The sequence below is a fragment of the Schistocerca gregaria genome, chromosome 9 (assembly GCF_023897955.1).
Source record: "Schistocerca gregaria isolate iqSchGreg1 chromosome 9, iqSchGreg1.2, whole genome shotgun sequence".
In the NCBI taxonomy this organism is placed as follows: domain Eukaryota; kingdom Metazoa; phylum Arthropoda; class Insecta; order Orthoptera; family Acrididae; genus Schistocerca; species Schistocerca gregaria.
In genome coordinates this window covers 245,027,374-245,040,280 of record NC_064928.1, presented here as the reverse complement: position 1 = coordinate 245,040,280, position 12,907 = coordinate 245,027,374, and the positions used below count along the sequence as shown (strand labels likewise).

Here is a 12,907-nt window from a genome sequence, read left to right as displayed (position 1 = left end):
ATACAAACGTCTCAAAAATGAGATCAACAGGAAGTGCAAAATGGCTAAACAGGGATGGCTAGAGGACAAATGTAAGGATGTAGAAGCTTATCTCACTAGGGGTAAGATAGATACTGCCTACAGGAAAATTAAAGAGACCTTTGGAGAGAAGAGAACCACATGTATGAATATCAAGAGCTCAGATGACAGCCCAGTTCTAAGCAAAGAAGGGAAGGCAGAAAGGTGGAGGAAGTATATAGAAGGTTTATACAAGGGCGATGTACTTGAGGACAATATTATGGAAATAGAAGAGGATGTAGATGAAGATGAAATGGGAGATACGATACTGCGTGAAGAGTTTGACAGAGCACTGAAAGACCTGAGTCGAAACAAGGCCCCTGGAGTAGACAACATTCCATTAGAACTAATGACGGCCTTAGGAGAGCCAGTCATGACAAAACTCTACCAGCTGGTGAGCAAGATGTATGAGACAGGCGAAATACCCTCAGACTTCAAGAAGAATATAATAATTCCAATCCCAAAGAAAGCAGGTGCTGACAGATGTGAAAATTACCGAACTATCAGTTTAATAAGCCACGGCTGCAAAATACTAACGCGAATTCTTTACAGACGAATGGAAAAACTGGTAGATGCAGACCTCGGGGAGGATCAGTTTGGATTCCGTCGAAATGTTGGAACATGTGAGGCAATACTGACCTTACGAAGAAAGATTAAGAAAAGGCAAACCTACGTTTCTAGCATTTGTAGACTTAGAGAAAGCTTTTGACAATGTTGACTGGAATACTCTTTTTCAAATTCTAAAGGTGGCAGGGGTAAAATACAGGGAGCGAAAGGCTATTTATAATTTGTACAGAAACCAGATGGCAGTCATAAGAGTCGAGGGGCATGAAAGGGAAGCAGTGGTTGGGAAAGGAGTGAGACAGGGTTGTAGCCTCTCCCCGATGTTATTCAATCTGTATATTGAGCAAGCAGTAAAGGAAACAAAAGAAAAATTTGGAGTAGGTATTAAAATTCATGGAGACGAAGTAAAAACTTTGAGGTTCGCCGATGACATTGTAATTCTGTCAGAGACGGCAAAGGACTTGGAAGAGCAGTTGAACGGAATGGACAGTGTCTTGAAAGGAGGATATAAGATGAACATTAACAAAAGCAAAACGAGGATAATGGAATGTAGTCAAATTAAATCGGGTGATGCTGAGGAAATTAGATTAGGAAATGAGACACTTAAAGTAGTAAAGGAGTTTTGCTATTTAGGAAGTAAAATAACTGATGATGGTCGAAGTAGAGAGGATATAAAATGTAGACTGGCAATGGCAAGGAAAGCATTTCTGAAGAACAGAAATTTGTTAACATCGAATATAGACTTATGTATCAGGAAGTCGTTTCTGAAAGTATTTGTTTGGAGTGTAGCCATGTATGGAAGTGAAACATGGACGATAACTAGTTTGGACAAGAAGAGAATAGAAGCTTTCGAAATGTGGTGCTACCGAAGAATACTGAAGATAAGGTGGATAGATCACGTAACTAATGAGGAGGTATTGAATAGGATTGGAGAGAAGAGAAGTTTGTGGCACAACTTGACTAGAAGAAGGGATCGGTTGGTAGGACATGTTTTGAGGCATCAAGGGATCACAAATTTAGCATTGGAGGGCAGCGTGGAGGGTAAAAATCGTAGAGGGAGACCGAGAGATGAGTACACTAAGCAGATTCAGAAGGATGTAGGTTGCAGTAGGTACTGGGAGATGAAGCAGCTTGCACAGGATAGAGTAGCATGGAGAGCTGCATCAAACCAGTCTCAGGACTGAAGACAACAACAACAAACATATATACAACATGGATAACAGTCATTTTTTGTTATGATTTGTAGTTTGAAGATGTTTCAGTGACAGTATTGCAGTGTAATTACTGAATTAAGGATTAATATGCTGAACAATATTATTTGAATGCGGGAAAATAATTACAAGATAAGAAAGCTATTTATTCTTTCGAAACACTAGAATTTCTGAGTGATATGATAATTTTAGAGTTCATGTGCAGGAAAGAACTTAGTCAGAACATTACTGTAGGGCCATCACTCTAATAAGCCATTACAATTCTAAGAGGATTTAATGTTAGGCCTCTGCTGTTCTAATGTGAGCCAAGGGATTTAATAGCTCCAGAAGTGCTGAGGGCTGGGAGGAGGCAGGAGAGCATTGGGGAGGGAGGCAGAGCAAAAGAGACATTAATAATTTCACTGTCCAATCTCCCTCACCCACCCCTCTCCACCCTCATAGAACACCAGAAGATATTCTTCTGCCCTATCTCTATCACTGACATTGATGTCTTCAAGACAAGTTTCAACTAATTACAGCATGCACAGAGGTATTTAAAGGATCATTCTCCCAGTGCTCCATACATGGTGGAAAGGAAGAAACTATAATAATTGGTACAGCAGAAGTGCCCTCCACCATGCACTAGACAGTTGTTTGCAGACTACGAATGTAGATGGCGCTGCATCAAAAGCACTAATTATAAAGAGGCAATAGATGTATGTATCTGCCATACCCACTTAACACACTGTAGACCAAGGCCAAGCATAGCCCAGGCCACAACTTGGCATTAGAAAGACAGGTCTGAGTATAGGTTATACATCGTGCCTGTTGAGTGAGTAAGAAATTTTGGAAGCTCAAGAGGAAGAAATTGCTCAATAGCTCACCTCTCACTTTTAATTGGAAGGATAATTTACCATCAAGTAAACATAAAAAATATATCGTGAAACTTGATCTTTTTTTTTATGTATCACTCTTGAAAATTTAGCAATTCGATATGTGCCAGCAATGCTTTAAATAATGGTAAAATGACCTGTTTTCTAGGCCCAACATTCTTCCACATGGCTGGTCTCTGAAATGTTAAAGAGTTAGGTTCAAATGGCCCTAAGCACTGTGATACTTAACATCTGAGGTCATCAGTCCCCTAGACTTAGAACTAATTAAACCTAAGTAACCTAAGGACATCACACACATCCATACCTGAGGCAGGATTTGAACTTGCGACGGTAGCAGCAACGTGGTTCTGGACTGAAGTGCCTAGAACCGCTTGGCCACAGCAGCTGGCAAAAGAGTTAGGTGATGTACAAAATTACAGTTGTTTAGTTAATGCACAAACTGTTGAATTCATATGCAATAGGAAGGGTCTGCAAACACTTACATCGAAGTTCTGCTGCAGACGGTCTGGGTCAGTGCTCTTCAGTTTTACTGCTACACTGAGTCGAATGAGGTACCGCAGTAGTATATGGGCAGTTGTCTTGCTGTTCTTTTGTGCGATTTATGAATTTACTGGGTTAGTTAGTTGAATACAGTTTGACAATCTGAAATTTGAAAAAAAAAATCAATATATTTTACAGTATGTGAACAAGTTGTGCTCTCAGTACATAAAATACCATTTGCCTGGCCATCCCTATTTAAGTATCCTACAAATAGATATGTGCTCACCGAGGTTCTCTGCAGGGGATAGTGGACCACACTTTGATTAGATTTAGATTACAGCAGGCAAGATATACTGATAGTTCCAGAGACCTGGAATTCAGAGATCCTCTAGGGCATGGAGCATCTAAGAGAAAAAAAATATATAACACATATTAACAAAAGAAATTAATATGCTAAGGTTCCTTCCATAGAACATATGTGAGGTAATCCTCAAAAATGTGGAAAGAGACACAATTTTATACAGTTCTATGACTTAAACTTTTAAAAAACTTACCATGAATATCTGAATGTGTACATACTAAAGGCTTTAGGGTAATCCCTAGGCTATTATGGCCAAGCCTTACTAAAACCAAAAAGAAAAATATTTACAGCACCGCACTAAAGTCAGGTATTACAAAACACTCATCTTATGCAACATAGCCTACAATAATGAGACATAGCATTATGACTGCCTGCCTCTTAGTGAATTAGTGCAGCTTTTGAATGCAATACCCCAGCTATTTAGCATTTTGTGGATTTGACAAATCCTTGGTAGGTTTGTGGTGGTGTGTGGCACAAAATGTCTATCATAGGTCATGCAATTCCTCTAAATTATGGGCCGGTGTTTTTTAGAGGTGGAGCTGGGATCCAAAAGTGTCGCAGGTGTGTTCCAATCGATTCAGAATGGGCAAATTTCATGGCCAAGATATCAATCTGACTTCACTATGGTGCTCCTAAAACCAATGTAGCAAGATATTTGCATTCTGACTGGAACAGCTATCCTGTTGGAACATCTGGTCACTGTCGAGGAAGACATCAAGCACAAAGGGGTGGTCCTCAGCAACGTCCACGAAGTCCGCAGCTGTCCTGGTGCCTTGGACTGCCACCACAGGCCTCAAAGGTCCACCATAACATAACACTGCCCTCACTGGTCTCCAAAAAACCCACAAAACATATATCAAACAGCTTTTCACCAAGATTATGGCGTAATTGGACGTGACAGTGAATCCTATGTACAGAAAAATGTGATTTGTCTTACCAGGCAATTGGATTTAAAGGAGTACGAGAGGTTCTACAGTTTTAATAACAACATAGTTGATATTTTGTGTGGTAGGAGAATAAATTGGAATTCATTCACCCAATCAAGATTTGGAAACTACTGTGCTACACTCGTAACTTATGTAACCCTCGTTGCCAGTTTTGTAAAGGTCTTGTCATTGCTGCTGTGGAGGCCGAGTTGCCACAGTCACAGTTATCACGGTAGGCCGAGTTTGCAAGTTCGTGAAACGGCTTCTGGTGCAGTACACTGCTATGACAATTTCTCCCTGCCACTATCACACAGCTATGCTCCAGGGTCAGGTAACACGATAGGAGAATGAAGGTTCTACAACACTCCAACAAATTAGTAATGAAGTCACACATATAAGTTGAAAAGGTTTACTTATTTTTGTGACTTTTTGGATATTGAGGTCTACAACACTGCTTGTAATATAACAAAAAAGACCCTCAATGCATAAATGCAAATAACAGTAGGTAAACTTCACAGTACATGGCAAATGCAATTTACAATGACTGTTCACTGCTAAGAGCCCACTAACGATGTTCCCTGTCAAAGTCAGCCCTGGACGGCGATCTGTAACCGAGTGGGCAAGAGCTGCTCTTCTGTCTTCCAAGTAGGTTTCTGTCCATTGTCATCCAGTCATTTGCAGATTGTACTCGGCCGGCAGCTGGCTGACACGCAGTCATTATCTTCGTCCTCAGCGCTGCCCTGGCTCTGGTGGAACTCAAGCGAGTGGTGAGTCTCTACAGCAGTGGCACCAGCTCTCATCTTTGCACCTGTGGAGCTTTTGCCCTATGTGTATTGTTCTTGGATGATACAGCAATAACTACATGCATTATCACATTTCAGAATAATGAATCATGAGAAAACAAGCTCGACGATCACATCCGGCATCTCGAGCAACTCATTACGTTTGATAATTGGCACATTACTACAAAACAGCATCTCTAGCAACAGACTTCCTCAGCTGCACCACTATATAATGGCAGCGGCAGTCAACAATGTGATGTGGCATGTACGCACCTGCTGCAACTTAAATTCAGTAGGTGCAGTTTTATTTAGACTCTAAAGTGTGAAGTACAGTGATTTCTGACCAGTATGGTATTTGTGATACATACAGGGAATTACAGAAAGTCAGTACAGAAATTTCAGCCACAATTAATTTGATATCAAGAGTAGAGTAGAGTTTTATTGATCCTGGTAATCATATAGGACACAAATAGTACATTCTGATGTAGGACAAGTCAATGTGTAACAAACTATAATACTAAAGTTGCATTAATTTCATTATTTCTACATTACATGATCAGTGAGCTACAATATACAGAGTAAATGTTGAACAAAAATAAAGAATAGATATTTTAAAGCAAAAGGAGCACGTACTGTACTGGAAGATTAACATTTGCATTACAGCAACATTTACATGGTAAATCATTAAAGTTCTAGTAGCATTTATATGATACATCACTAAGGCAAAGACACAAATCATTGGTGAACTTTCTGAAGGAACTCGTGGAGGCTATAGAAGCAGTGATGAGTCAAATATCCCTTAGCAGTTGACTTGAAATTTTCCAGGCCATTTATTGATTTAATTTGTGGGGGAAGTTTATTATAAATAACGTTCCCATAATACAGGGGTCCTTTGTTATTCAGGGTGGTGTTGGTGAGGTCTAAATGAAAGTTTCCTTTTTGCCTGGTGTTACAGGAGTGGATATTTTCATTTTTCTGGAAGAGAATGGGATTTTCCATTGATTATTTTTCCACAAACATTGTTATCTCATACACATATATACATGGAAGTGGGACAAATTTTATCTTTTTCAAAAGAGTGGTCTACAGGTTTTGTTCCATTTTACACCCTCCATTATTCTTATAATTCTTTTTTGTGGGCTAATGAGCTTTTGGCTAAGAGAAGAGTTACCCCAGAAAATGATTCCATATTTCAGTTTTGAGTACATATAGGTGTAACACACAGTTTTCAGAGAATCTTTGTTGCAGCATACCTCTAATATTCTCATTAAGTAGCACAAATTCTTACAGACTTTTTCAACATGCATCCCCTATGTAGGTGAAACTTGATCCCACAAACAATATGTACCCAGTAACACCTGCATTCCCTTCTAGATTTCAGATTTATCTACATATAGATAAAGTAACATGGCTTGCATAGATGGTAATATGACCATACAATTGTTTATGCAATCAGTATTAGTCCAATTTTCTCAAATGAATAAGAGATTCATGCAAATTGATAATTTTACCAAGACTGAGAACAGATTATATAACGTGGACAGCAAACTACATGACTTCACTTAACAATTTACTGGTACAATGGACAGTTTAGACAAACAAGTCAGTCTAGGGTTCAGTCATGTTGCAGGAATAGATGAATGACTAGGAACCATAGAAGAAAAGCTGGAGTGCAAAATAAAACATTGAAGTACAAAAGATAGAGTCTGAACGAGATGATTTAATGCAAAGAATTGAAATTTTAGAGAGAGAATTACTAGCAACTTAACACATTTTACAAAAGTTTATGAATAAGACTACCAAAGAGCTCCAGTTATTAATGAAATACAATCTATATTGGAGAAGCCCAAGTTATAATGTACAAAATAAGAAAGTAGATGTAAACCTAAAGGTCCTTTTGACAATAAATCCACATCATCAGTTACCACACTCAAAGGTGATAGAGGATCAATAACTAATAACAATGAAAATTACATAAATATTACAAACAGGGTATAACATAACTTAAATCTAGAGGATATAAAACGAGAAATAAAGGAAGAGGTTGAAATTTTATGGGCAAAAAGTGAGATAGTAAGTAAGAGTTGCAGTGACTGTACTGCTGCTATAAGTAAAAGACTAAAAAAAAGTTTCCAAAATTTATACCATTAGGGGATAAGCACTAAGTTTTATTTCTGAAACCTTTTAAAGCTATGTTATCTGAAAGATTGACAGGCTATGACAAAATAAGATTTCTAATAAGCCATATGGTTGGAGACATGGTGCAGTGGGAAATATTACAATCAGATGATTTTAAAAACTTACCAAGATTCTGATATCACTTTTCAACCAAAAACTGCCACGATAATTTGCAAAAGAGACTATATCTAGAATTCTTACATTCCAAACCATACAAGAATTGTTCTCAGAAGGGTTACAGAGATTTCTTTGAGGATATATTAATAAAACAAAATACCTAGAAGATCTCATAAAGAAGGAACATTTGTTAGAAGTAATTATCAACCACTCTCCATGAAAGGTAACAGACAAACTCTTTGGAAAAGACTGGAGTAACATTAACAGCTAATTACAACATTTGTAACAGATACACACAATTAGCAACAGCAACAACTGTAACCAACACAATGTCACACATAGTCATTATGATAATAGACCACGTGGAATGAGAGAAAACAATACAAATACAAGAAGCCGAGAAAGTGAAGGTGAAGAACATAACAGATCAGGACTTAGATACAGGAATAGGAATAACAACAGAGAACATCAAAGTAGAAGAGTCATCAATCATTCTTAACAGATTAAAGTGTAACATAACATCACAATCACATTCTTCAAAATTTATGGTATAAGAGCCCAATGTATTGGGCTCTTGGGAGTGGGTCACATTTCACCCTATTGTAATAAAAAAATTTAAGTACTTAACTAGCATTATGCAGAATTTGGGTACAAATGGAGACATGTTCTTAATCACAGTGGAGAAATAATGTATGTAGTTGCTAGCACTGTATTATAGTATTAGTAACATGATGATTTTTTTGTGTGAGCCATAACTAAGGAACAGAAACTGAAATATGATAATGTGGTGCATGTTAATGTTAAGATTCAGATGTAATCTTAACATGAAATATGAGATTCAGCAGTGAACCAATTTAGTCTATTTATTTTACCCTAGAAAGTTTTTTTTTTCCGCACCTGTAGTAATCTTTTATAGTTTATGCTTGAAGGATGTGCAGAAATTGTAGCTCCAGGAGAAGGAGCCATTCCTGTTACTGTGGTCATTGTACCTATTATGAAGATGGAAGGAATCTAAAGATATCCCTTAATGCATAGGCCACCTGTTTTGTAGCCATCAGCCCTGGTAGTATAGTCTGTCAGAATTATTATTAATGTTGTCAGCAATATGAGTCTCTCCACTTTGAATGCTATGTTATAATGCAGCAACATCAAGCCCAAACAATGTTTAGGCATTAAGTACTATTCTGAAACTAGTAAAGGTCTAACAAAAGAATATTTTTAGGATTACATACTGAGAGAACAGAATTTGTGTGTAATTTTATGTTAGGGTTTGTACATTATTATGATAAGTTTTATATGGCAAGTTTTGCTTGATAAACACATCCAGGGAGATTTCTATCTTCCCTTGCATACCTATATAAGATAAGCATGAGGTGCTTTAACCATCACTATAAATCTCCTGCAGATAAGACATAAAATTGTCTTATCAAACAGAATGCTGATCTGATGCAGTTTGTTGAATAAGTTTAGAATTCTTTGTCTCCTGGTTCCTACCATTGGAGATGATCAAATGTTTGACAAATATAATTGAATTAGCCACAGAAATTAAATATGAACTAATAGGTTATTATGCTATAGACTGTTTATCTGAGATATTCAGCTGTGTGATATACCTGAACTAACTCTTATCAGACGATCAAGAATTTTCATAGTAATTCTGTTTGAAGGTGGGAAAACAGCGACAATTTTAGTGCTGAGAGGTCACTGGAACAGAATTAGACCTACTGTATACTTTAGCAATTTGCTGTTAATATGAATATAGCTTTACATGAAGTTAATCTAAACCAAATTATTACTTAAATAATATTGTGTATGTTGTTGTTGTTGTTGTTATGGATTTCAGTCCTGAGACTGGTTTGATGCACCTCTCTATGCTACTCTATCCTGTGCAAGCTTCTTCATCACTCAGTGCCTGTTGCAGCCTACATCCTTCTGAATCTGCTTAGTGTATTCATCTCTTGGTCTCCCTTTACGATTTTTACCCTCCACACTGTCCTCCAATACTAAATTGGCGATCCCTCAATGTCTCAGAACATGTCCTACCAACCATGTGTATATTTGTGCATATGACATCTCGATAATCTAATATAAACAAAGAATGAAAATATATGTAAAAATTTGATGATACAAAGGAAGCATGTATAGGCCTATTTGATAATAGTCTAATAGTTGTTAAGTGGAGGATCAAAGTTAGTTTTATACTATTTATCATACTTGTGTGATTCTGACCCTTGTCTGTTTACAATGAGGCACTGAAAGTCGTGAGAAACTCCTAATATTGTGTCAAACCTCCTTTTGCCTGGCATAGTGCAACAACTCAACACGGCATAGACTCGACAAGTCATAATAAGTCCCCTACAGAAATATAGAGCAATGCTGCCTCTGCAGCCATCCATAATTGGGAAAGTGTTGTCAGAGCAGGATTATGTGCACAAACTGACCTCTCGATTATGTCCCAAATGTGTGATGAGATTCCATGTTGTGCAACCTGGGTGGCCAAACCATTCACTTGAATTATTCAGAATGTTCTGCAAATTAATTGTGAACAACTGTGGCCCAGTGACGCATTGTCACCCATAAAACAACTGTGGCCTAGTAAAACTTTGTCATCCATAAAGATTCCATTATCATTTGGGAACATGAAGTCCAAGAATGGATGCAAATGATCTCCAAGTGGCCAAACATAACCATTTCCCATCAATGATCAGTTCATTTGGACCAGAGGACACAGTCCATTCTATGTGAACACAGCTCACACCATTATGGCGCTGCCACCAGCTTGCACATTGCCTTGTTGACAACCTGGGTCCACAGCTTCACGGGGTTTGCACCACACTTGAACCCTATCATCAGCTCTTACCAACCAAAATTGGGACTCATCTGACCAGACCATCATTTTCCAGTGGTCTAAAGTCTAACCGATATGGTCACGAGCCCAGGAGAGGTGGTGCAGTTGATGTGCTGTTAGCAAAGGCACTGCTGCCATAACCCATTAACACCAAATTTAATTGCACAGTTCTGACGGATGTATTCACCGTACATCCCATATTGATTTCTGCAGTTATTTCATGCTCTGACAACCTTAAAAAATGCCATTGCCCTTGGTCATTAATTGAAGACCATCGAGCACTGTGTAATGCCTGAAATTTGGTATTCTTGGCACCATTTTCACGCTGAATATTGAATTCCTTAATGATTTCTGAAATCCCACGCATATAGCTCCACTATCATTCTGCATCCAAGATCCATCAATTTCCGTCATGTGGCCATAATCATGTCGGAAAGCTTTTGACATGGGTCACCTGAGTACAAATGACAGCTCCACCAATGCACTGCTGTTTTATACCTCGTGTACAGGATACTACTGCCATCTGTGTATGAACGTATAGCTGTCCCAGGACTTTTGTCACCTTACTGTGTAAGAGGCAGCAGATGAGAGAATATTAGATTTTCAGTGGCTTTATCTGTAATAATTGTGGTTAAATGTAGTCGGTTAACTGTCAACTCCCATACCGTAACTGTTTATAAATAGCAAGCACAACAAATTCGGCAGTAGTGGGGATTTGGTCGAAGTTAGGTAAAATCATCATCTCAAATATTAAAGCTATCTTTATTTGATATCAATATTACTTTTGATCACATTCTATTGCTGTTCTGTTTGTCTTCTTGAGGTGTTCCTTTTGGGCTCTGTGCAGTGACTGGAGTGGTATAACTGTGGCTGAAATCTCAAGCACAGTAAAGAGACCCGTGCACTGTACATGGGTCCAAAAATATTTACATCCTGAATGTCTGATGAATAATAATGTCAACTAAATTGATGATACTTGTAATGGCCTTATTTTATCAGTAAAATGTTACAAACGGTCCATATCAGGGCCACTGTACATTAAGAGAAGAATAAATTGTGTGTTTATCTTCCAATTGTTGGACTAACAATTCAGAGAATTGCAAATTAATGAATAACTAAGGAGTATCAGTTGGGAGTCTGGCAACTTTTACTAAATGCAGAAATGTTTGGCAGTTGAGGACCGGTGCAGTTTGCATCAGTACACAGTCCTGTCTCAATCACACCATGCCCAGTTCAATTCTAACTGACAGTATTGTCGAGTCAACACGGGATCACATATGTCATCTGCTGTGAAGAACCAGCTCAATTATGCCCGCTCAGTGCTTCGTACTCTGAAGCACCAGCATTGTACTCCATCATCAGATTGCCACCTGTCCTGCTGTACAGAGCAGGCAAGCCTTGGACCTCCACATTCTGCGATGAGGCGTCAATGTCCAGCACTCTATCATCTCCTCATGGTTTTTCATCCTTAAGCGCTTTCTGTAGATGCTCGTGAAAGTAGCATATAAATAGGAGATAGGCTATACCATTTCTGAGAAGCTCGTTCACAGCTGAGGGCCATAACAACCTGCTCTCTGTCAGAGTCACTTATGTCAGTGGCCCGTATCATGGCAAAATGGTTCCCCAATCGCCTCTGCTCACTGTCCCACATCACTTGCCTGCAACACCACCTGACAGCATTCAGTCATGCAGTGGTCAGTGTTGATAATGTTCTGAACACATTACTCCACTCCATTTTGGCCTGATGCAGCAACAGTGATTCAATTGTCCAAAAATAGAAAACAGTCCCTGTTGCAAGTGCAGTATTAGTAATGATACATTTTGCCCAATTAGTGCATCTTCAGATTATTTATCATTAGTAATACCAATCTTGTTAATAACACTTTACTCACAAACCTATCTACAACCGATCAATGAGATAGCTAAACTAAAGGTGAGAAGTGAAGTATTTCTTTTGCCTCGAACAGCAAAGATCGAATTAGTCATATTTAAAAGCCATTAATGTGATAGCATTAAAGTGAAGGTCACAGTCATCAAATATACATGTAGGAAAGCCTGAAATGACAAGTGAAAACCTCCAGGCTAAAAGTGTAAAATGCATGAATGCAGGATTAGGAATCAAAATGAAACTCACCAAACCACATTAACACATGGTATGCAGATAGGTTAGTGACACTGCTCCAGACAACGTGTACGCTGAAGTGAGTGGGCTGCACAATAGGCTGACTTGAGGACAAAGTAAATGAAGTAAATGCTGACCAGTGCCAATTTAAAATTTGGAACTGAATAATATATTCTTAAAAATTGCAAATAGATGAACTACTGGTGACACAGAAAATAGCTATTTCAGTAAACTGCTAGTGATTTATATTTGATGATTGTGGCCTTTGCATTAACTCCATCATATCAATGGCTTTTAAATATGACTAATGCAGTCCCTGCTGTTCAAGGCTGGTGAATCACTTTACATCTCACCTTTAGCTTAGCTATTCCACTGATCACGAATAAACT

The 12,907-nt window shown here is 38.3% G+C and overlaps 1 protein-coding gene across 4 annotated transcripts in view; it reads left to right on the top strand.

The window, feature by feature from the left end:
• LOC126291663 (sulfotransferase 1B1-like) overlaps nucleotides 1–12,907 on the top strand; it is an 80,012-nt gene that overhangs the window by 53,202 nt on the left and 13,903 nt on the right. The window contains exon 1 of one of the 4 annotated variants that reach the window (XM_049985240.1): nucleotides 5,464–5,545. The exons of the other annotated variants lie outside the window; for them this stretch is intronic. Coding sequence (XP_049841197.1) covers nucleotides 5,486–5,545 — 60 coding nt within the window. The 5' untranslated portion in view covers nucleotides 5,464–5,485. Of the gene's footprint in view, nucleotides 1–5,463; nucleotides 5,546–12,907 lie in introns of those variants that run through there. 4 annotated transcript variants of the gene reach the window in all.